We start from the raw sequence: 24,047 nt of genomic DNA on the forward strand, positions 1-24,047 counted from the left end.
GCGAACCCCTGGTGTCGAGAGCGACGCCTGCACACATGCGTGTCCCTCCGAGACTGCAAGCATGCATGTTTATGCGCTTCCTCCTTGCGCGCCAGTGATATCCGAATGTAGCCGCGAGATGCCCTCTTGCTATATGCATTGTGGTGGCTTTGACGGGCAAAACTATGTGAAGCGTGTTCAGAAGTGTGAGCTTGCACGTGCCACTATGGCCGCTTTTTATCGAGTCATGAGTGCTGACACATAGGGCCTGGAGGGGAATGCAACAAGTAAATTTCTTTTCTGCGCTGCACCTTTTCGTGGCCAGTCTTCATTGTTTATTTCTTTTTACAAATGGGGCGTTCTACCACTGAAGAGCATGGCAGAAAGCACGCTCTATAGAAGGAGACAGGCAATACAAAAATTAACTCTTGATTTCTGTTGTATAAATGAAGTTTTGCTCGTCGAAACCGCCACAGTGCCAATCGCAAGAGGGGCACCACGTGGATACATTCGGATATCGCCGGTGCACAAGGAGGAAGTGCAGAAATATGCACACTCGCAGTCCCGGAGGGATGCGCATGTGCGCAGGCGTCGGTCTCGACACCAGGGGTGCAGCACTAGAAGGGGAGGAGGGCCACTTTGCCATGTGCTCGCGTGCCTTGTAATATCTTGTGGGCGAGTGTACTTTAATTCCCACTGTAGCTAATGTTACGCTTTGCTTGTGTGGCAACTGTTAGCGTGCGCGCAAAGTGCAGAAACATTCAAAATTAGGCATGGGAAGACCTTGTAGACGGCGCCAAAGCGCCATGAACGTAAGGCTCCTCGGCTTTAGGGAGGCACTGACGAGTTGCCGAGACACGGCTGTTGGAAGTCGTGCGAGCCATGTGTGTATGCGCGCATGTACCAGCGGAACCTACTCTTCCTTCGGATGCTCATCCCTTCTCCCCCTGTCTGCCGACGCGACAAGTTGGTGTCGGGTGCTTGCAGGTGTGCGCATGAGATAGTTATGCCCATTTATGGTCTGATCTTGCGCCTGTGTTCCTGATTGGACCAAACCATGCTAGGGTGACCTAGAGTACTGGAAGCTCGAAGCTTTTCCAGAGAACTGCCACGCTGCTGCGCTGCTTTGCTGCAACTGCCAGCACCCACGGGCTTTCTCCACTGTGGCAGCAGCGCCAAAGCGGCAGGCATCTGCTATGCACTTGACATTTGGTCGCTATTAGCCAACATTGCGATAATTAAGCTCCTATAGTATACTATGTAACTGCAAGATAATACTGCAGTGACTCGCCATGCAGAGAATGCGTGTGTATGCTGTAAATACGGGGATTTTGTATGTTTCCTTCTATCCTTGCAGGTTTGTCACCGCAATGGTGTGCACTTATGGGGCTGTTTCTGGCACACATTCAGCGTGCACTTCTTTCTGAGTGGAGGTATTTAGTTATAGGGCCCCTCACCAGGCCCCATAGCAAATTTTGGTAATTGGGGGCGAGCTCTACCACTGGAAAAGCTGGTGCCACTATCGGCTTGATGTGGCATGAGGGATCGTGTGGACACGGCGGCCGCGTCGCCTGCTTCGGAATCACGGAAACAAGCTGGAAATGAAAGTTTAGGGTCCCACCTGCGCTGTGGTTTTGATTAAGTTTTGAGGTTTTCCTGCCTTGGGTATCGGCTTGACAGCATTTGAAAGCACTATAATAGGTAGTGGCTGCTTGGAGGCGCGCAGCATGGTAGGCTGCATGCCTCCAAGCACGTGCACTCCAGCACGTGCGCAACGGAGCCCAGTGTCAGCCTTATTCACGCATAGCCGGAGGACAAGAAGCTGTGTGAAGCTTGGCTCTTGAAACTTAGAACCAGCAAACAACCATCGGCTACAACTCGGGTATGTAGCAAGCACAGACATGAGGAAGATTTCTGCTACGGCGTCGGGACTGTGATGTTCAGTGAGTAGCAGAAAACTCACACTGAGGTGCTTGCCCGCTGCCCGGCTAATGTCATGACGCTTTATTTGGTCTATGAACTTATTGATGCTAGATTCTGGCAAGTTCACTGGAATAGAAAGGGAGCGGTAAGAAGCATATTAAAAGAAGGCATCGCACATGATCATATGTTTGTGTTATGGACTAATGTACTGGATTGTGAAAAAGAAGCAGCCGGAAACTGCACAACCGTGCGAACAGACGAAGCGGAAGTACATCTCTCTTGCTTCGGCGCGAAGTAAAACAAAAAACATGCAGACATTCCATTTTTGTGTTTTATTATTTCTCTAAACTTCAATTCGTCAATTCAAACAACAGATCACACAAATAACAGATGTTGCCTTGAATAATTCTTGAAGTCACATGTCACCACGAGTGACGTCACACTGCGGACCTGAGTACGTAGGTGCAGGGGCCTGAGTACGTCACCATCCGGCTTGGAGTGCAGTGGACGCGAGGAGAAGGGAAAAGGCTGTTCGGATTGAAATTTCAGACCTTTCTGTGGCGCGTAGTGATGTAATTCTTTGCAGACACGATCGTTGGTGCGCATTGTATGCTCTGCACTTGTCAGCTCAAAATGGCCAGACCTGGTGATGGGGCCCTTTAAGTGTGGCATGACGAACGTAAATGTGCTGCAAAATAGAATAAGCACAAGATGACGCACATAACCAGGAGAATGAAGCAAATATAAACGGGTAGCTCATGTTAATGGTTCGCACCTTTCATTTACTTTCTTTTATTTCATGCATTGGATTTGCTTTACAAGAACGCCTCCCGTGCTCTGCTGTTTCCTTCTTAACATGAAAGTAAATTTAGCAATTTATTCTGTATGCTCGGCGATTCGTACATAGCAACTATGCTTGCTGATCAATTAATATGAAGTCCTAATTAAATCATGAAAAAGAGACAACTTGTAAGGATGTAAACATTTCATGTTTTGCTGCCATTGAAGGCAATAGCAGTACTGATATTTAAAGTAATAGAAGTATTTACAGTGCTTCAAGGGTGGTAATTTAATGCAAACACATGTAAGATCATCGTTCACAATAAAGACTTGCTAGATTATGTAACAATCCTACATTAGGCAATAAATTATGCTTATACCACTGGCGGGCCATTTGCATATGATAGCATGAGATAAGTTACATGATGATTTATGAGAGGACTCATGGATTATATAACAAGGCTTTTGTAACAGTTCAACTTTGACATAATAAATGCGTATACGGCTGGGCCAGTAGTAGTTATATATTCATTTCAATCTAGAAAAAAATAAATTTGTTTGTAAATGGAAAACTTTCTGAAAGAAGGAGGGGTCGGACAAACGCAGATGATGCAGATGTAAGATTCAATGCTTCTGGTGGGTGGACCAGATATCTCTGCATCATATCACCTCCAGACCTCGTTCCTTTCTCTCTTCTCATCGACCTATCATACGTAAAGCCCCTGCTTCTTTGTCGTCCCCACATAGCATCACCGCTCCCGACGTTTCTTTGCTTTCTCTCTCCACTCATTCAGTAGTTACGCGCCTCCACTGCATTGCTAGGCATTGCATCATTGCATCAATTCAGATCCAATGATGATTTCAAGATGATGCAGGTGGTGCAAAGCCAGAAAATGTGGCTTGATCGAAAGACTGATAAGAAGGCAACCAGTCCGGTGCAGAACCCGTCTAAAGAAAGTGATGAAAGGCTCATTTTTTTACATTTGCGGCTATGTGACTAGGAAGTTTGTTCTGAAAACAAAGTGTGAACACTGTTGTGATATTCTACTAACCCAGATCGAATATGTTAGTCAGCTGAGTGCAGCTGATTACACTCGTCTAGCTGCGGGACAAGGGAGGCTTGCTGTATCCGTCTGGCCATCTCTTTAGATTTGTCAGAGATTTTGAGAAACTTTTCACAAGGTGTTTCAGTACTTGGGAGCTTCATCATGAAATCGTGATGCATGGACATTATTGAATAAATCGGGAAAAAGTGGGAGTTGCGGTCGGGTGCCTGATTTGCACACACTCACTTGTCGCTGAAATTATTGCTTTCTATGTAACCGCTTATCTCTATTTTTTTTGCAAAGTCTTTGAAAAGCGCGAACACTAACCACTGTGAATCTTCAAAATATGTGATGTTAAGCTGCTGTACGTAAGACTGGGTTATTTTAATCTGTTTAAAACGTTCTTATCTATTGCACTTTTTAAGGTGAAGCAAACCCAGCACTTAGGATAAATATATTTTATTGATGTACAGTGATCCCTGTAGAAAGACACAAAGCTGATGCATGACTGACCCCAGCATACTCTGAAACATCCACTCTGTACCTGTTTGTATATAGTGTACCTATATATATATATATATATATAAACGAGAAGAAAGGGGGTTAACCGAGGGGCCCGATTTTTATTAGTCATATTATAAGAAGCCAACAAACACTGACACCAAGGACAACATAGGGGAAATTACGTGTGCTTAATAAATTAAATAAAGAAACGATAGATTAATGGAAATTAAAGTGGATAAAAAAAACAACTTGCCGCAGGTGGGAACCGAACACACAACGTTCGCATTTCATGTGCAATGCTCTACCAATTGAGCTCTACCAATATATATGTATATTATATATTGTATGTATGTCTGTGCCTGACAAAAATATAACAAGAGACAACAAATATTCAATATGTACAAACAGGTACAAACATACAATCCCTATTTGTTGATTATATTTATTATTTATATAGAGCAGGTTTGTATTCTGGAACAATTTTCTAAAGTAATTGAAATAACACTTTTACGTTTGTACATTGCTTGCCATATTTTGATTTGGCAGTTATTTAATTTATACAGCAAGAATGCTGGTATCTGTGCCTTTAATTTAATTTTATCTGGATATCTGTAAAGTCTCTTTCTGCTGGACACTGTTTGTGTAAAACCTTGTGGGAAAGTTTACCTGGTGTTGCTTTTATTTCTAATATCTGCATTTAATACAAGCTTTGTCTAAGCACGGCGAAGCTCGTTGCTGCACGCTATCTCTGAAGCAAAATAAGCTAACATGATTACGGCACTACGGCTGTCTCAACTCTTTATCTCGTTTCCCTTAAGCTCTCTTTTGGTGCTCTTTGGATAATAAAGTACTAGTCAAGGCTAACAAATTGTCGAATGAAGACATTTGGATATGCCTGTAAACCAGTGGCAACTGCGACTGGAAAGCTCGTAGTGGTGAGCGAAACTGTATCTATGTACTGCAGTTGACTGCGCGAGCAATTAAGTTTTTTTCGTTACTCTTAATTATTGCATGCATCACCCTTTTGGCCAATTATGCATGTGAATAACATTGTTTTCATTCTTTCCTTGTGCGTGCGACTTCATTTTGTGCGTTTCTATGCACGTACAGCTCCCACATTACCGTTTCAGAACTCTAGCACCCGAACTAGGCTGCGCTGATGCCGTTCGACGCATGATTTTTGCATTATCTTGCTGCTACAGCGCTAAGACAATGCTTAAAGATGCGTAAGTTCCATGTCGTACCACACCATTGAAGTTAAATAACGTCCAAGTGCAGAAAGGCGTAGAAACTGAAAGGGGCTCCAAAGCGTAGAAACTGAATGCAAGAAAACTACAGTGCGTAGCAGACGCCCTTGGCTTTCCACTTGCTTCCAGAGTGCAGAAAGCCCATGGGTCCAATGGGTCCGGCACACCAGCGGTGCGGTGCGGCAGTTCCCTGCAAAAGCCACACGCAGGAGCCAGCACTTTCGACACTCTCCCAGTATTCTAGGTCACTCTAACTGTGCTCGTGTTCTAGACCGCCGTGTGAATCTCCGCATGGCTCCCGTTGGTCGAGTTAATGCAGCTGCTCTTTTTGACACTAGCACCAAGGCGCCCTTCAGTTATGGCCCTTTTGGGCGGGCAATATTTTAGCAAAGTGGTGGTGCACATGGTTGTTTACATCGTCTTGGCAGCAGGAACAGCAGCCGAGCAGCACCTCCTCTCCAAAGCAGCGTTTTAAGAATTATTATAGCAATTTGTCCGGCTCGCTACCCGCCTCCCCCACCTTTCCCCCCCCATGTCAGATGCGCAGATGTCTTTTTTTTTTTTGTTGCTTTTGCCTGCGCCCGCGGCGCGCCCTTTATGCACGCGTGCTATGCTGCGCATTAGCTTTTTTCTTTCAAATACACACTGAACGCACAGCACGCCACGTGCGAGTACACAAATAACGCCAACGCGTCCTTCAAAGCATAAAGATGCATTGGAATTGCTCATTCCAGACTCCTGTGATGTGAAGACAGGACCCCGTATGGGATATGAAAAAAGAGCATGCTGCTCTGTAGATAAAAACTCTGCTTCTAACGTTTGTACTTGCTGGCATACACTACGGTGCTCTGTTGCTTGATGTTCACTCGCCTGCAGTGATGTATTAAACCAGTTTGTTTTACGTCGTCTCGTCTACGTCCTGTTCCCTCCTCGATCGGTGAGGGGCAAGCTCAATGCGAACGCTGTTGAAGTTGGCGGCTGCTCCAAGCTATGAAGTTATTTAAATATGAAGCGTTAGTAATGGAAGGACTAAGTTCATTCCGTTCCCTAATTGTTTTAAGGAAATATGAATATTTAAAGCAATTTGAGTTAAAGGTGTATTCATACGGTGTTCTAGAGTGCTTGTGGCATGTTGACCTAAAATGATTCAAAGATCTTTGTACGAATGTGTCGATGGTTTGGTCACCATTAATAAATTGAAACAAACACTTTAGTCGTGCTAGTTTTGCCCTACTTTGTAGTGTTAATAAACTGGCTCTGTTTAATAATTCATTCGAGGAATCTTATTGTATTTATTATAAATTAACCTTATTGCCTTCCTCTGCACCCCCTCTTATGAGTTCTTTTGCGTACGTAAATCAAACAATACTGGCGTACTCCAGCACTGGTCGAAGAAGCATTTTGTAGGCAAGGAGATACGTATCTGCTGCCGCAAGACGAAGGCGTCTTTTCAGAAAGATGAGTCACTTTGGTGCTCAGCATATACATTGATTTCCACTTGAAGAAACCCATGTTGTTAACATGGGTTTCCCATCGGAGAGCGCGTGTTAAAGTGACTCCTAAATATTTACCCTGAAATATACAAGTGAGAGGTGTGTCATTAATAATGTATGTAAAATTAGATATCTGTTTCTTTCTACTTACTGTTAGCATTACTTATCTTTGGGCATTTAGAGTCATCTGCCACTCCTGACACCAAGAAAAGCTAGAATTTTATATATGGTGATTATCATTGCAATTAATTTCGTGGTACGAAAAACAATCGTCAATGAATAGACAGATCATCATCATCATCATCAGCCTGGTTACGCCCACTGCAGGGCAAAGGCCTCTCCCATACTTCTCCAACAACCCCGGTCATGTACTAATTGTGGCCATGCCATGCCTGCAAACTTCTTAATCTCATCCACCCACCTAACTTTCTGCCGCCCCCTGCTACGCTTCCCTTCCCTTGGAATCCAGTCCGTAACCCTTAATGACCATCGGTTATCTTCCCTTCTCATTACATGTCCTGCCCATGCCCATTTCTTTTTCTTGATTTCAACTAAGATGTCATTAACTCGTGTTTGTTCCCTCACCCAATCTGCTCTTTTCTTATCCCTTAACGTTACACCTATCATTATTCTTTCCATAGCTCGTTGCGTCGTCCTCAATTTGAGTAGAACCCTTTTCGTAAGCCTCCAGGTTTCTGCTCCGTAGGTGAGTACTGGTAAGACACAGCTATTATACACTTTTCTCTTGAGGGATAATGGCAACCTGCTGTTCATGATCTGAGAATGCCTGCCAAACGCACCCCAGCCCATTCTTATCCTTCTGATTATTTCCGTCTCATGGTCCGGATCCGCAGTCACTACCTGTCCTAAGTAGATGTATTCCCTTACCACTTCCAGTATCTCACTACCTATTGTAAGCTGCTGTTCTCTTCCGAGACTGTTAAACATTACTTTAGTTTTCTGCAGATTAATTTTTAGACCCACCCTTCTGCTTTGCCTCTCCAGGTCAGTGAGCATGCATTGCAATTGGTCCCCTGAGTTACTAAGCAAGGCAATATCATCAGCGAATCGCAAGTTGCTAAGGTATTCTCCATCAACTTTTATCCCCAATTCTTCCCACTCCAGACCTCTGAATACCTCCTGTAAACATGCTGTGAATAGCATTGGAGATATCGTATCTCCCTGTCTGACGCCTTTCTTTATAGGGATTTTGTTGCTTTCTTTGTGGAGGACTACGGTGGCTGTGGAGCCGCTATAGATATCTTCCAGTATCTTTACATATGGCTCATCTACACCCTGATTCCGTAATGCCTCCATGACTGCTGAGGTTTCGACTGAATCAAACGCTTTCTCGTAATCAATGAAAGCTATATATAAGGGTTGGTTATATTCTGCACATTTCTCTATCACTTGATTGATAGTGTGAATATGGTCTATTGTTGAGTAGCCTTTACGGAATCCTGCCTGGTCCTTTGGTTGACAGAAGTCTAAGGTGTTCCTGATTCTATTTGCGATTACCTTAGTAAATACTTTGTAGGCAACGGACAGTAAGCTGATCGGTCTATAATTTTTCAAGTCTTTGGCGTCCCCTTTCTTATGGATTAGGATTATGTTAGCGTTCTTCCAAGATTCCGGTACGCTCGAGGTTATGAGGCATTGCGTATACAGGGTGGCCAGTTTCTCTAGAACAATCTGACCACCATCCTTCAACAAATCTGCTGTTACCTGATCCTCCCCGGCTGCCTTCCCCCTTTGCATAGCTCCTAAGGCTTTCTTTACTTCTTCTGGCGTTACCTGTGGGATTTCGAATTCCTCTAGGCTATTCTCTCTTCCACTATCGTCGTGGGTGGCACTGGTACTGTATAAATCTTTATAGAACTCCTCAGCCACTTGAACTATCTCATCCATATTAGTAACGATATTGCCGGCTTTGTCTCTTAACGCACACATCTGATTCTTGCCTATTCCTAGTTTCTTCTTCACTGTTTTTAGGCTTCCTCCGTTCCTGAGAGCCTGTTCAATTCTATCCATATTATAGTTCCTGATGTCCGCTGTCTTACGCTTGTTGATTAACTTAGAAAGTTCTGCCAGTTCTATTCTAGCTGTAGGGTTAGAGGCTTTCATACATTGGCGTTTCTTGATCAGATCTTTCATCTCCTGCGATAGCTTACTGGTTTCCTGTCTAACAGAGATACCACCGACTTCTATTGCGCACTCCTTAATGGTTCCCATGAGATAGTCGTTCATTTCTTCAACACTAAGGTCCTCTTCCTGAGTTAAAGCCGAATACCTGTTCTGTAGCTTGATCCGGAATTCCTCTAGTTTCCCTCTTACCGCTAATTCATTGATTGGCTTCTTGTGTACCAGTTTCTTCCGTTCCCTCCTCAAGTCTAGGCTAATTCGAGTTCTTACCATCCTATGGTCACTGCAGCGTACCTTGCCGAGTACGTCTACATCTTGTATGATGCCAGGGTTCGCGCAGAGTATGAAGTCGATTTCATTTCTAGTCTCACCATTCGGGCTCCTCCACGTCCACTTTCGACTAACCCGCTTGCGGAAAAAGGTGTTCATTATCCGCATATTATTCTGTTCTGCAAACTCTACTAATAATTCTCTTCTGCTATTCCTAGAGCCTATGCCATATTCCCCCACTGACTTGTCTCCAGCCTGCTTCTTGCCTACCCTGGCATTGAAGTCGCCCATCAGTATAGTGTATTTTGTTTTGACTTTACCCATCGCCGATTCCACGTCTTCATAAAAGCTTTCGACTTCCTGGTCATCATGACTGCATGTAGGGGCATAGACTTGTACCACCTTCAATTTGTACCTCTTATTAAGTTTCACAACAAGACCTGCCACCCTCTCGTTAATGCTATAGAATTCCTGTATGTTACCAGCTATTTCCTTATTAATCAGGAATCCGACTCCTAGTTCTCGCCTCTCCGCTAAGCCCCGGTAACACAGTACATGCCCGCTTTTTAGCACTGTATATGCTTCTTTTGTCCTCCTAACCTCACTGAGCCCTATTATATCCCATTTACTACCCTCTAATTCCTCCAATAATACTGCTAGACTCGCCTCACTAGATAGCGTTCTAACGTTAAACGTTGCCAGGTTCAGATTCCAATGGCGGCCTGTCCGGAGCCAGGTATTCTTAGCACCCTCTGCAGCGTTACAGATCTGACCGCCGCCGTGGTCAGTTGCTTTGCGGCTGCTGGGGACTGAGGGCCGGGGTTTGATTGTTGTATTCATATAGGAGGTTGTGGCCAAGTACTGCACCAGGGTGGCCAATCCTGCTCTGGTGAGAGAGTGCGTTACCGGTTCTGGTCACCGGGATCAGGCCGCACTCCAGGCCTGTTTGTGCAATTTCTCAACACACGGTTTTTTTTTTCTTTTTTTTTTGGTATTTCCCGGAGGAGAATTGCGCGGCACCGGGATTTGAATCACGGTCCCCTTGCACTGGAGACGGATACTCTGCCGTCCCCGCAGGAGTTAAATTAAAATTTGAATTATGGTGTTTTGCGTGACAAAAACCACTTTCTGATTATGCACGCCGTAGTGGAGGACTCCGAAAATTTCGACCACCTGGGGTTCTTTAACGTGCACCTAATTCTAAGTACACGGGTGTTTTCGCATTTCGCCCCCATCGAAATGCGGCCGCCGTGGCCGGGGTCCGATCCCGCGACCTCGTGCTCAGCAGTCTAACACCATGACCACTGAGCAACCACGGCGGGTCCCGCAGGAGTTGTACGCCTCATTTAACCTACAGTGGCGCCCTATTTGATCAGTCAAGGTGGACCAATCTGAGCTCGGTTATACCGCATGGATGGCACTCGGCTAGAGAACCTGGTATTTATGACCTGCCCATGTGTGGCCACACATAATTGAGGATATAGAATTTTTTTTTTTTTTTAGGAGGGTTTCCGTACTGTGATAAAAGGAAGGAAAATACCTTTAAAAAAAAAAAAAGGAACATAACATGTGATTTGAACTCGTGATCCTTCAATGTTGCCCGGAAAGGTAGCTCAGTCGGTTGGTTCGTCAAGCCAGCGGTTACTTTCAAGCGCTATAGCTCCTGCTCCGAGCCTCATACTTATGTGGAAAGGGGCTGGTGTTGTCCGCGACAGTCGATTCTGAGTGGTTGGAAGGCATAATTTCTTGGAAAAATGGCCGCCAGAGGAGCAGCGTGAACTCGAGCGGCTTTAGAGACTAGGAAAACTGCCTTAAGGTATTTAGAATTGAGGGGTAGTTTCGTTAACAAACTATAACACGGCAATCAGCACTCGTATATAATTATAACCCTAATAATAATTGTAAATATTCATCTCATCTATAGTATCTAAAGCGCGCGTTGTTTCTTGCCTCTGCGTGTAGTAGTTAAGAGAGCCAGTTTAAGGGCGGAGAAGAGGGAAGGAAAAGAAAGCAAACTTGCAGCGCCGTGGTTTTAAGGCGCAACCGTGGTAGAGAAACGGAAAGGCGATATAAGCATGCGTGGCCATGATACGCACACGACAAACTGCCTTACAATATTTAGACTTGAGGGGAAGCTTCGTTAACAAACTATAACACGGCAATGAGCACTCGAATACGACGAGAGAAATAATTGAGACGTGGAAAATTCCCTTGAAATAAATCTGGTTTGCGAGACAAATGCTTGTATGTATTGAATCTCTTAAAAGATGAGGGGGGAAATATGCGCTCACCGAGAGGGCATCGTCCGCACGAGACCACCGCCAGGCTCCTTACGGGGATGTGGAGAGCTTCGCGGCCAGAACGAAGCCCCCCCTCTCCGCCGGCCAGGCGTGGAAAACGCGCTTTCCGATCGCTCAAGGTTGCGTAGGAATGGTATAGTTCTAGCGTCTAGGAAAAGTTTTAACAGGTGCGAGGACGGCACGCATAGCGTGGGAAGCTAGCCGCCGGAATAGCTATCTTCGAGAGCTATTCTATATTATATTATATTATACTTCGAGAGCTATGACTGATGCTTTTCTATATATATGTATTCATCTCATCTATGCGATCGCATGCGCGTGCTGTTTCTTTGTCTCTGCGTGTAGTAGTTAAGAGAGTCAGTTTAAGGGCGGAGAAGAGGGAAGGAAAGGAAAGCAAACTTGTAGCGCCGTGGTTTTAAAGCGCAACCGTGGTAGAGAAACGGAAAGGCGATATAAGCATGCGTGGCCATGATACGCACACGACAAACTGCCTTAAGGTATTTAGAATTGAGGGGTAGTTTCATTAACAAACTATAACACGGCAATCAGCACTCGAATATAATTATAACCCTAATAATAATTGTAAATATTCATCTCATCTATAGTATCTAAAGCGCGCGTTGTTTCTTGCCTCTGCGTGTAGTAGTTAAGAGAGCCAGTTTAAGGGCGGAGAAGAGGGAAGGAAAAGAAAGCAAACTTGCAGCGCCGTGGTTTTAAGGCGCAACCGTGATAGAGAAACGGAAAGGCGATATAAGCATGCGTGGCCATGATACGCACACGACAAACTGCCTTACAATATTTAGACTTGAGGGGAAGCTTCGTTAACAAACTATAACACGGCAATGAGCACTCGAATACGACGAGAGAAATAATTGAGACGTGGAAAATTCCCTTGAAATAAATCTGGTTTGCGAGACAAATGCTTGTATGTATTGAATCTCTTAAAAGATGAGGGGGGAAATATGCGCTCACCGAGAGGGCATCGTCCGCACGAGACCACCGCCAGGCTCCTTACGGGGATGTGGAGAGCTTCGCGGCCGGAACGAAGCCCCCCCTCTCCGCCGGCCAGGCGTGGAAAACGCGCTTTCCGATCGCTCAAGGTTGCGTAGGAATGGTATAGTTCTAGCATCTAGGAAAAGTTTTAACAGGTGCGAGGACGGCACGCATAGCGTGGGAAGCTAGCCGCCGGAATAGCTATCTTCGAGAGCTATTCTATATTATATTATATTATACTTCGAGAGCTATGACTGATGCTTTTCTATATATATGTATTCATCTCATCTATGCGATCGCATGCGCGTGCTGTTTCTTTGTCTCTGCGTGTAGTAGTTAAGAGAGTCAGTTTAAGGGCGGAGAAGAGGGAAGGAAAGGAAAGCAAACTTGTAGCGCCGTGGTTTTAAAGCGCAACCGTGGTAGAGAAACGGAAAGGCGATATAAGCATGCGTGGCCATGATACGCACACGACAAACTGCCTTAAGGTATTTAGAATTGAGGGGTAGTTTCGTTAACAAACTATAACACGGCAATCAGCACTCGAATATAATTATAACCCTAATAATAATTGTAAATGTAAATAATTACTCCAGATGTAATAGGTGCTAAATTGGAAGCTTCGGTCTAAATATGCACAAATTGTGAGTGGTAAGAGGGCAGCACACTCACCCGTGAGCACTCACTCACATTCACTCGCACTCATTTAAAAAGCGTGATTGCGAGTGAGTGGGAGCGGAAGTGAGTGCGAGCGAGCGTGAGTGGAGGTGAGTGCGAGTGTTTGTGAGCGGACCTGAGTGGGAGTGGTAGTGAGTGCCACTGATTGTGAGTGGAGGTCAGTGCGAGCGTGAGTAGGTGCATGTGAGTGGAAGTGAGCGTGAACGTGAGTGAGTGCGGGGCCTGCAAAAATTAGGGTGAGTGAGTGTGAGTGAATATTTTCTCACTACTGACCTATGATTGCTACACATGCAAAGAGACGCCGTGGACATGCACAGCGAAGCACCGTGGCGTTGATGCACGAATGAAAAGGGCACGAACTCAGTCGCGGATACTAAATTGATCTCGACAGTGCAACGCCTGGTGTGCCACAGGGAAAGTGCATATTGCTACACATTCAAAGAAGAAATGCCACGAACATGTGCAGCAAAACACCACTGCATTGAAGCACAGACTGAAAAGGCGTGAATGCGGTCGCGGACACTACATTGATCTCGCTGGTGTGACACCTGGTACCCTGCGTGCGGTTTTCTCCATCTCTAGGCACTTTCCTTCTCCAGCGCTCGGCTTCCCTCTCGTTCTCAGGGACAAACATAATATAGCCGGTTTCACAGAGAGAGAGAGAGAGAAAGAGAGGCTGCAGTTTTTCCGGAAAGGTGAAGTGGTAATAGTGATAGTGAAGTAAAGAGACAATTACACGAAGGAAGATTCTTAGCATATAAATCTGTGTGAGGGCTGCACTCCTCTATGGGCTGCACCTCCAACTTGACAACAGATATTAAAAGAAAAAATCCAGCCGAGAAGCAATCGCGTTTGGTGTGCTGATTCCGATCACGCTCAACAGTGAATTTTTTTGTGCAGCGCACTTTTGTGCATTGCTACTAGATTTGCTTTGACAAGTAATTAAATTATTGTGTTATGTAGTCACATTGCTTTATGCTAATAAAGCTAGCCATAACTTGTGTTCAGAAATTGTTACATATAGTGTAAACTTTATATATGCCATCTTAACTGACCTTTTGTCAGAGGAAGGTTTCGTGATTGTATCTTTGTGTATTAAAACTTTCACAAGGCGTTACATGACTCATCTGAGAGACGCCAGTCTCTTAGTGGTGTGAGGGGATTCAAGCTGTGGAATTTAACTGTCTCCTACTCATATGGGCATTGTGGGTGAAGAAAAAGCAGTCAGGCACTGGTGCCTGGTGCCCAAAAATTCTATTTTAAGCCAAGCCTGCTCAATCGGGCTGAAGCCTGATTCCACCAATTCCACTATGTGCACCGTCAGCATGCTGGGTGTGTCCTCGTCGTCTTTTGTGACCAGACGATTGTGATACGTAGTAATGCGCTACAGGGCCCCCCTTCTGGCAAGGAAGCCATTAGCTGGACGAATGGCAAAGCACAGATGGCGGTCGTGTGAAATGCACACAGCAAGTAGGAGTGGCCTGGTCGGAAGGGAATGTGACAGCAAAAGGGGCTAAGGCATCACAGTTCAAGCAGGCAGGCTTCAGACAGCCAATGAACACCGTATCTTCCCGGCCGTTGATGTAATCGAAAGTGTTTAGGTGCACACTTGAGTACTTTGAACCGATCATCATACGGGGGCCGTAAGGGAAGACGCACAGCATTGTGCGCACAAAGACATGCGTGCGGTTCTCAAGGCAAGGGTTCACATACACACGCCGGGAAGAACGTCATTGTTGGGGGGGGGGGGGGGGGAACGACAGTACGCATAGTGCTGCATAGACGGTAGGCGCAGTCGGAAACATCAGCAGGTACGATGGGTGAGTCGTCGAAGAATTCGCCCGGTACTCGTAGAGTGGTGCCTAACGTAAGCTCGGTGGTGCTGGTGGAAGAGTCACTGTGAAGGGCAGTGCGGAGGCCAAGCATAACGAAAGGAAGGTGCTTAATCCATGATGAAGGATAAGTGGAAGTCATGAGTGAAGCCTTCAGTTGGCGGTGAAAATGTTTGATGAATTTGTGGGTGTAGAAAACCAGACAGACGCTGTTGCCTGGTGTCCACAAATTATAGTTTTAGCTGCGCCCACTCAGTCAGCTGGAAGCCTGATTTCGCTGGTTCCACTGCTTCAGCGTGCTGTCAGCATGCTGGGCGTGTCCTCGTCATCTTTTGTGGCTGGACCATAGTGGCACGTAGTAGTGCGCTACAGCGTCACTTCAGTGAACAATTTTTTGAGGTCATGCGAAGTTTATTCCTTCAAGTGCAACTGTTATTAAAGGTAATATGTGTGTGTGTGTGTGTGTGTGTGTGTGTGTGTGTGTGTGTGTGTGTGTGTGTGTGTGTGTGTGTGTGTGTGTATACATACATACATACATACATACATACATACATACATACATACATTCATACATACATACATACATACATACATACATACACACACACACACACACACACACATACATACATACATACATGGGTGAGGTTCGGAAAGCTGGTTGGGCCCCAGCCCGTCAGGAAAGATCAAACTTTCTGCCTGTGCTTCCCTGTGTAGCTTCTAGGGTGCTAGTGGAAATGAAAGGTGAAAAAAGAGCTGCTGATCACTCTGATAACTACATCTAACTTTGCTTGTGCTTGAAGGATTAAAAAAATTTGATGGTAGGAGATTCGTGAGGCGCATGGTTCAATAGTGACGTCATTCTATGATTAGTTAGAAGAGTGTTTCAGGGCTCCTTTAAAGATCGTCTGGTAAAATTCTAAAATTAAAGGTTTAATGCTGGTAGAGCTAGTGAACACGATGGCAGCCAGGTGAGCCTCAGTGTTTCTAACAGCCTTAACGGTCCTAATGTAAATTTTGTGAATGTTCATGAAGTTTCTGAAGACTCCAGCTTGAGCTAAAGATTAAATTTGTAAATATTCTTGGAAGCTGATGCTGTTCTTGGCATATGCCAATTGCAGAGATCTGTTGATTTCTTTGTTATTTTCTTTTGTCCGTGTTGATGGTGTGTTTTGCACCACTTTGGAGGCAGACTTGCAAACATAATGCAATGTGTGTAGGTCATACTTTGTGTATGAGTGTAAGGTATTTAATAAAAGTTTCAGAACATTGGGTTATGGTTTTGTTTGATGAAAATAGTCCAGGCATAGCATTCATGAAGATAATTTTTCCTCTCTCTCTTTGTTCTGATGTTTTGCAATGAAAATAATTATCTGAGGCCTGCCTTTGCATGACTGATATACTGAAGCATGGAGTCAACCGCTACATATGTTGTAAAAGCTTTCCGTGAAAATTGTTAGTGTAGCCCTATTCGTCTTATAGTGACTAGTGTGTGTCGCATTGGATGTTTGCACAGTGCAGCCTCTTTACTGCTGCAGCCACCGTCCTAGGGCATGCGCTCCTGACGAGTGTGCATGTGAACAAGGCCTCTTTCCTCCTGGCCGGTTGCATGCCATTGTGTGGGCAGTGCCGTGGCGTAATCTTCTCTGTGCCTCACGTGTTCCAGGCAGCGTAGGCAGACGGAGCACATCTTTTTCAGAACGCCCCAAGGAAGCTCTGCGTCGGGGGGCCCTGATGAAGATGCTCCAGCAGAATGCACTCACGTTGCCCCTGTTCATTGGCAAGGAGGATGAGAAGCCACCACCACTGTGCGGGGCCATTCCGGCTGAGCCAAACTACGTTGCCAAGGTAATATCTGAGACAGCTAGGTTTTGTGAAATTGCAAAACTGATTTACTAACGATCCTTCAATAAATGATAACATCTGCTTAAGAGCTATACCATTCCATGTTCGTTGCACCTTTCAAATTTATCAATGGTCAATGAGGTCAAGTATGGGTCGCTAAGGAGAAAGCTGGACACACTGGTTCTCCTTTCTTTTTCTTTTCTTGTTGCGAACTATTAATAAGGAGCATAGGAAAAAAAAAGCAAGCGAAGAACAAATTTATGCATTGATTTTGAGGACTTTTCTATGGTCTTTGAAAAAACAAGAAGCAACTGCTTGCCATAACTGCTGTATGGGTATAATCTTGCAAGTGTAAAATGCAAAAAGAAAAAAAAAGGATCACAAAGTTTTTTAACCAATTGCTGCTGTTCCTTTTCAAGTGGTGGTTCTTACAGTACACACTCTACCAATACATTGTGATTGGATGCTAGTGATGCTGTTGTGTTGCACATTTGCAGGCGTTCGCCATTTAGGACTGGGCTCGGGGATGACCAAATACGGTACCTTTGGATGAACAAATGCTTGCTGTGTCAGGATAATGTGCGCATCTGCCAGAACCGGATGAGTATAGTGATGCAGCTTTGTGAATCAGCAAAGGTCAAGCTGACGAGCCTTTACAGCACTACTACAGGTGTGGAATGCACCGTTTCCTTAGTGAGGCACAATGAAACAAAATAAAGCTTTTAACTGTTCACTGGAATTTAATGAAAATTAGTTAATTATTTAGTTAGTAATTAGTTAGAAAATAAGCCCAGATTCAGTTATTCTGGGCTAATTTCAGGGAAACGTACAACTGCTGCAAGCATTAAGTCACTATGCTTGTTTGCGAAAACTGTTTAAAAGTAAACAATGGCCTGAGAATTTATGCCCAAGTTTTTCTCAAGATGACAGTGACGCTATTTTTCTATATAGGTATATCTTTCACAGAGAACGCAATTATTTGATATGCTTTTCTTTCTAGTTTTTCATGTACAAAAATTTTATTTTTTTATTATTTTGGAAGAAGCTGAATTTAAGAAGTCTGAGTGGACATTGGCATTCCTGAATAAATGTTGCCTTGCAAAACAGCTTCAAAGGGAGTAAGCCATGTGTAGTATGATAACAAAAGCTCCTTTAAACAAAATGCAAAATTGGAAAAGTGAATTTAAAGTTTCAGAAGTTGCAAGCTTAATTGTCAATGATTACAGTAAAACCTTGCTATAACAAAGTTGAATGGTAAGCCATATTTATTTTGTTGTCCATTACTTCATTATGGCAAATCAGTTTCACAGAATCTTGCAAAGTGGAGGAAGTGTCATGAAGAAAGAAGTGTCATCCATCCGAATGTAGCACAATGCTGCAAAGGGAACCATGACAGTTAACATGATGGATCAAGATTTACTCCACTTTGTAGGATTCCACAGAAGTACGTAATGAAAAAGTTTGCGTGGGGACACGAGGGCAATGCCGAGAAAAGACAAGGACGAGTGCTAACTCACAACTGAAGTTTATTCCAAATGCATACTCGAATAAATAGGAAAACCGAAACAGAACGAAACAAGGCTATCATTGTGGACATGATGTGTTGCCCCATGTACCTGATTGAGTTGGCCAACAACCGAAACTCCCAAACAGAGAAGCGGACGAAAGTCTGACTGACGCACTTATCTCTGCTGATGCGCATACGGAAGGCTTCCATGAGCTCCCACACGAGTTGGTCCCTGTGCCTGAATAGGATTGTTGTTTTGTCGGAGAGGGGTTTGCATTGGATCTTTTTCTTAACGTTCTTGCCACACGTGCGGCAATGTTTTGGAAGGTTATCAAGGGAATCTCCCCTAAGTAATCTTCGGTGTTCTCCTAATCTTTCATTAACACATTGTCCGGCTTGGCCGATGTACAATGTGCCACAGGATGATGGCAGCTAATAGACAACTCCCCTGGCACAAGGAACAAATGAGACTGTGTGCTTGACACTGCAATAACTTTTTTTCTTTTTTTCTTTCTGCTGCCTTCTTCCTTGTGCGTGTGCATGTGCAGCCAGATTGCTGTCAGCTTCCGAGGCGCGGGAAACACTATTGGAATGTTGTAACACCCTGCTACATTCTTAAGGCCATGTGCCAATTTGTGCACGTGTGGTATTATGGCAACATTTCAACAGTCTGTTTCCTGGAGTTTGGGCCGTGGCCCTGCCTTGATCCACCTTGCCAGTCTCCCACAAGCTTCCACCATGCATAGGGTACCCACTCCCTTTCAGCCTTTCCAACTGGGATGCAACACTTTCATTGATTGCATCTGGGCAAGACTTGGAGGTGGCTGCTTTGAGACAGGAAGTGACTATCCCGTTCTTTATGATTTTAGAGTGGCCAGATGAGTAATCTAGCAAGGCTTTTTTTTTGCCCTAGGAAGGTATGCCCAACATACATGTTTGGGGCAAAAATGCAAAGACAGGTCTGGGAACTGCAGCTTTCCATCTCTAGGAAGTTCATGGAAGCCTTCCATATACGGATCAGCAGAGATAAATGCATCAGTCAGACTTCCATCCGCTTCTCTGATAGGGAGTTTCGGTTGTTGGCCAACTCAATCAGGTACAAGGAGTAACACGCAATGTTCACAATGATAGCCTTGTTTTGTTCTGTTTCGGTTTTCCTATTTTATTTGAGCATTTGGAATAAACTTCAGTTGTGAGTTAGCGCTCGTCCTTGTCTTTTCTCGGCATTGTCCTCGTGTCTCCATGCAAACTTTTTCAGTGTGCATTCTTAAACCAACTAGCCCAACTATCCGCTTTCCACAGAAGTTGTTTGCCATATTCAATGCACCTGTGCTTCGAGTTGTCTATTAAATTGCCGTCACACTTTGACCTGCTAGCGTCCTGGTTAGCTTAGATGGTAGAACTGCCCCGGAAATGCATTGGTCCCGGGTTCAAATCCCAGACCAGGACAAATTTTTCCTCAACTGCGAAGCTTTCTTTTTGAGAAGCCTGTATGGGTTTCCTTTGTAGCTTTTTGCTACATTTGGGTGCATGGCAATTATTCCTTGTATTACTTCATTATAATGAGTGTCTGCTCTTACGACCGATATTGGCTGCCAGGAAAGGCAGGATGGGCTGTTAGTAACCACAGGGTAAGTGTATACAAAAGCTCACTGTGCCCCACCGATTGTTTTTAACACGTCATTGTCAGCGAGATGATTGCTTTCCCTGATGCAACGATCAATGCTAATCCTTCTTTGTTGTCATCATGTGTGCTCAAGTAACCGCATAACAGTCCTTACAGTTTTTTGTGAGTGTGCCAGCTGAATGCTGCAAGCTTCTTGATTTTGTGTGATGCTTCTTATTCGCACACGAGCGGGTGCCTGCAAACAAACACATAAAGCACTCGCTGCCACATTGGGCATTGGCTGTGGCATCCTGCTGGGTTCAATCCCCAGTTGTGAAAACCCGAGCGTGACCACGATGCAGAACAGAGGGCTGGTCAGGATCGGAAGATTTGGGAGAAGCATGATGCACCCGGTGTGCGAGAGCTCGGGCAGCATCGTGAGCAGCTTCGTTTCCAGCCAGACCCAAGTGACCAGGGGCCCAGATGATCTGGATGCGTCGATGCCTTGAGGGAGGAGTGCCAGAGAGTATCTTCTGTGCTTGGAGTGCTATCAGTCCTCTTGTGTAGTTGCGAATGGCCGTTTTTGAATCGCTGATGACGCAGTATGCATTGGTAGCCACGTAGGCCAAAGCGATGGCTGTTTCTTCTCCTTCTTTAGGTTGCGTGGGGAGTATTGATGCGGCTGTGGCGACTCAGTACTGCAAGCCCGCGACTGCGATGATTGCCATGGCGTTTTGGTTGGGGTATTCTGCTGTGTCCTCGTAGGCAACGTCAGCGGCTTGGTAGTCGTTTAGCTCTTTCTGCACGTCACTCCGGATTATGTTCAGGGCGCATATTGCGAGGTATGGGTGGGATAACTAGCTGAGCACGAATGTTTGGGGGGACGGGTACTTTTGGTTTGAATTGGGTGGTGTAGGTTATGCCTAGGGTGCCTAGAATATGCCTGCTCATGACGGAATTGGCGAGTCATTCGTATTGGCTAATACACTGCGCTTCAATAAGCTCATCTGTGGTGTTGTGAATGCTGAGGGCATCCAGTTTCTCGTTAGAGGTGGAGGAGGAAAATGTAGGGCTTGTTTATAAGTCCTCTTGATCATGGTATTGAGTTTGAGCTTGTCAGTTGCATTGAGGCTAAGGTACGGGGCGACGTAGGTGATCCTGCTCAGGGCATAGGTGGTTACCAGGCGTATAAGGTTGTTTTCTTTCATGCCGTGATATCGATTTGCGATGCGTGCAATGAGGCGAGTGTTTTGGTGTACATAAGTATCTAATTGCTTGAGTATCTCCATGTTTCTGCCGTTTTGTTGGATGCGTAAGCCAAGGATACGGATGCTAAGTACAGTAAGTATGCGTTGCTGATGCACGTGGAGTTCTATCTCGGGGGGGGTGAGAGTCTGGACGTCGACCTCCCCAATTAGGCTTGTACAGAAGGAGCTCCGATTTCTGTGGGGAGCACTTCAGGCCGCGTGGTTCTTCGGATGCAACGACCTCGTTGATGGCTTGCTGCAGCGTGTCCTGAATGTCCCCATCGCTGCCCTCGGTGACCCACAGGGTGATATTGTCTGGGTAGAGGCTATGCTTGAGGTTGAGGATGCTAGCTAATGTAGGCGGTAGTCAGAGCAATGCCACGTTAAAAAGAAAAGGGAACAGAACCGATCCTTGCGGCGTGCTTTTGCTGCCGAAGTGAATAATTGGCGACTGCAACCCTTTTATGGTAGTGGTGGCCGCGCGACCTGTAAGGAAATTCTTGACGTAGTTATATGTTCGATGTCCAACCTGGAGTTGTGCCAGTTGGTTCAGTATGGCCTGATGCGTGACGTTATCGAAGGCCTTGGTTAGGTCTAGCCCCAAGATGGCTCTGGTGTACAGCCTGGAGCTTTTATCGCCATCAATAATTTGGTGCTTGAGCTGAATTATGATATCTTGAGCAGAAAGTTTAGGGCAGAAGGCAACCATGGCAGGCACGTACCCAGGATTTTTTTTCGGGGGGGGCCCAACAACTCCACCATCATCATCATCATCATCATCAGCCTGTTCTATGTCCACTGCAGGATGAAGGCCTCTCTCTGTGATCTCCAATTACCCCTGCCCTGCGCCAACCCATTCCAACAAGCACCCACGAATTTCCTAATTTCATCGCTCCACCTAGTGTTTTGTCATCCTCGATTGCGTTTTCCTTCTCTTGGTACCCATTCTGTAACCCTAATGGTCCAACGGTTATCTAACCGGCGCATTACATGACCTGCCCAGGTACATTTTTTTCCTCTTGATGTCAATTAGAATATCGTCTATACCCGTTCGCTTTCTGATCCAAACCGCTCTCTTTCTCTCTCTTAACGTTATGCCTAGCAATCTTCGTTCGATCGCTTTTTGCGCGGTCCTTAACTGGCTCTCAAGACTCTGCCCCATATGTCAGCACTGGCAAAATGCACTGATTGCACACCTTACTTTTCAGTAATAATGGTAAGCTTCCAGTCAGGAGCTGGCAATTTCTGCCGTATGCGATCCAAACTATTTTTATTCTTCTGTGAATTTCCTTCTCATGATCAGGGATCCCTGTGGTTAATTGACCTAGGTACACGTACACATTGCAGTAGTACTCAGCAGATTTCGCGATAACCTGATTGATGACATGGATGTGATCCATTGTAAAGTATCTCTTCCTGAAGCCAGCCTGTTCCCTTGGTTGACAAAATCCAGTGTTGTCCTTCACAGTCTTCAGTGGCCGACTGGCGATCCTGATCTCTTGTTCCTTTGCCCGGCTATTTATCATTATCTTCATCTTCTGCGTATTAATATTCTACCCCACTCTTAGACTCTCTGTTAAGGTCTCCAATCATTTGTTGTAACTCGTCTGCATTGTTGTTGAATAGAACAATATCATCGGCAAACCGAAGGTTGCTGTGATATTTGCCGTCGACCTTTACTCCTAGGCCTTCCCAGTTTAATAGCTTGAATTCTTCTAAGCGCGCAGTGAATAGCTTTGGAGAAATTGTGTCTCCCTGTCTGACCCCTTTCTCTATAGGTATCTCCCTGCTTTTCTTGTGTAGAATTAAGGTAGCTGTAGAACCTCTGTAGATATTCTTACGCGAAGGACGAGTCAGTAAGACGAGAAGCTATTTACAGATTATATTTACAACAACGGTTGCAGCGCTGACCGGTTAGATTCACAGCGCGAGCCCAGTTCCTTCTTCCTCCTCTTTTCTGGAGTGATGGCCCCCACGCGCCTCGTTCAAACAAACAAATACCACACGCATGTAGCAATATTTTTCAAGCTTTTTACGTAAGCGTTCTGTACTCCTTGATTACGTAGTGCCTCGATGACTGCTGGTATCTCTACTGAATCAAATGCATTTGTGTAATCTATATAAGCCACAGAGAGAGGCTTATTTACTCTGCAGATTTCGCAATAACCTGATTGATGACATGGATGTGATCCATTGTAATGTATCTCTTCCTGAAGCCAGCCTGTTCCCTTGGTTGACAAAACCCAGTGTTGCCCTTATTCTATTGGAGATTATTTTGGTAAATATTTTATATAATACTGGGAGCAAGCTAATAGACCTATAATTTTTTAATTCTTTAACGTCTCCTTTTTTGTGGATTAGTATAATGTCTGCATTCTTCCAGTTTTCTGGGACCCTTGCAGTCGATAGACACTTCGTATAAAGAGCCGCCAGTTTTCCAAGCATTATGTCTCCTCCATCTTTGATTAAGTCGACTGTTATTCCACCTTCTCCTCCCGATCTTCATCGTTTCATGTCTTGCAGGGCCCTTCTGACCTCATCGCTAGTTATAGAAGAGTTTCTGTATCTTGTTCATCACTGTTTCTAAGTGAGGTATCGTGACTCCTCTGGGTACTGTATACAGGTCAGCTTAAAATTTTTCCGCTGCTTTTACTATAT

At 45.0% G+C, this 24,047-nt stretch overlaps 1 protein-coding gene across 6 annotated transcripts in view; it reads left to right on the forward strand.

Moving 5' to 3' along the window:
* Sgf29 (SAGA-associated factor 29) overlaps positions 1-24,047 on the forward strand; it is a 52,300-nt gene that overhangs the window by 16,077 nt on the left and 12,176 nt on the right. For 4 of the 6 annotated variants that reach the window (XM_075697159.1, XM_075697158.1, XM_075697157.1 and 1 more), the window contains exon 4: positions 16,851-17,032. In XM_075697159.1, the coding sequence (XP_075553274.1) occupies positions 16,851-17,032 (182 nt within the window). The remainder of the gene's footprint in view (positions 1-16,850; positions 17,033-24,047) is intronic. The other 2 variants (XM_075697160.1, XM_075697162.1) reach the window with 1 other exon arrangement.

This window comes from Dermacentor variabilis, chromosome 6, assembly GCF_050947875.1.
Source record: "Dermacentor variabilis isolate Ectoservices chromosome 6, ASM5094787v1, whole genome shotgun sequence".
Taxonomy (NCBI): Eukaryota; Metazoa; Arthropoda; class Arachnida; order Ixodida; family Ixodidae; genus Dermacentor; species Dermacentor variabilis.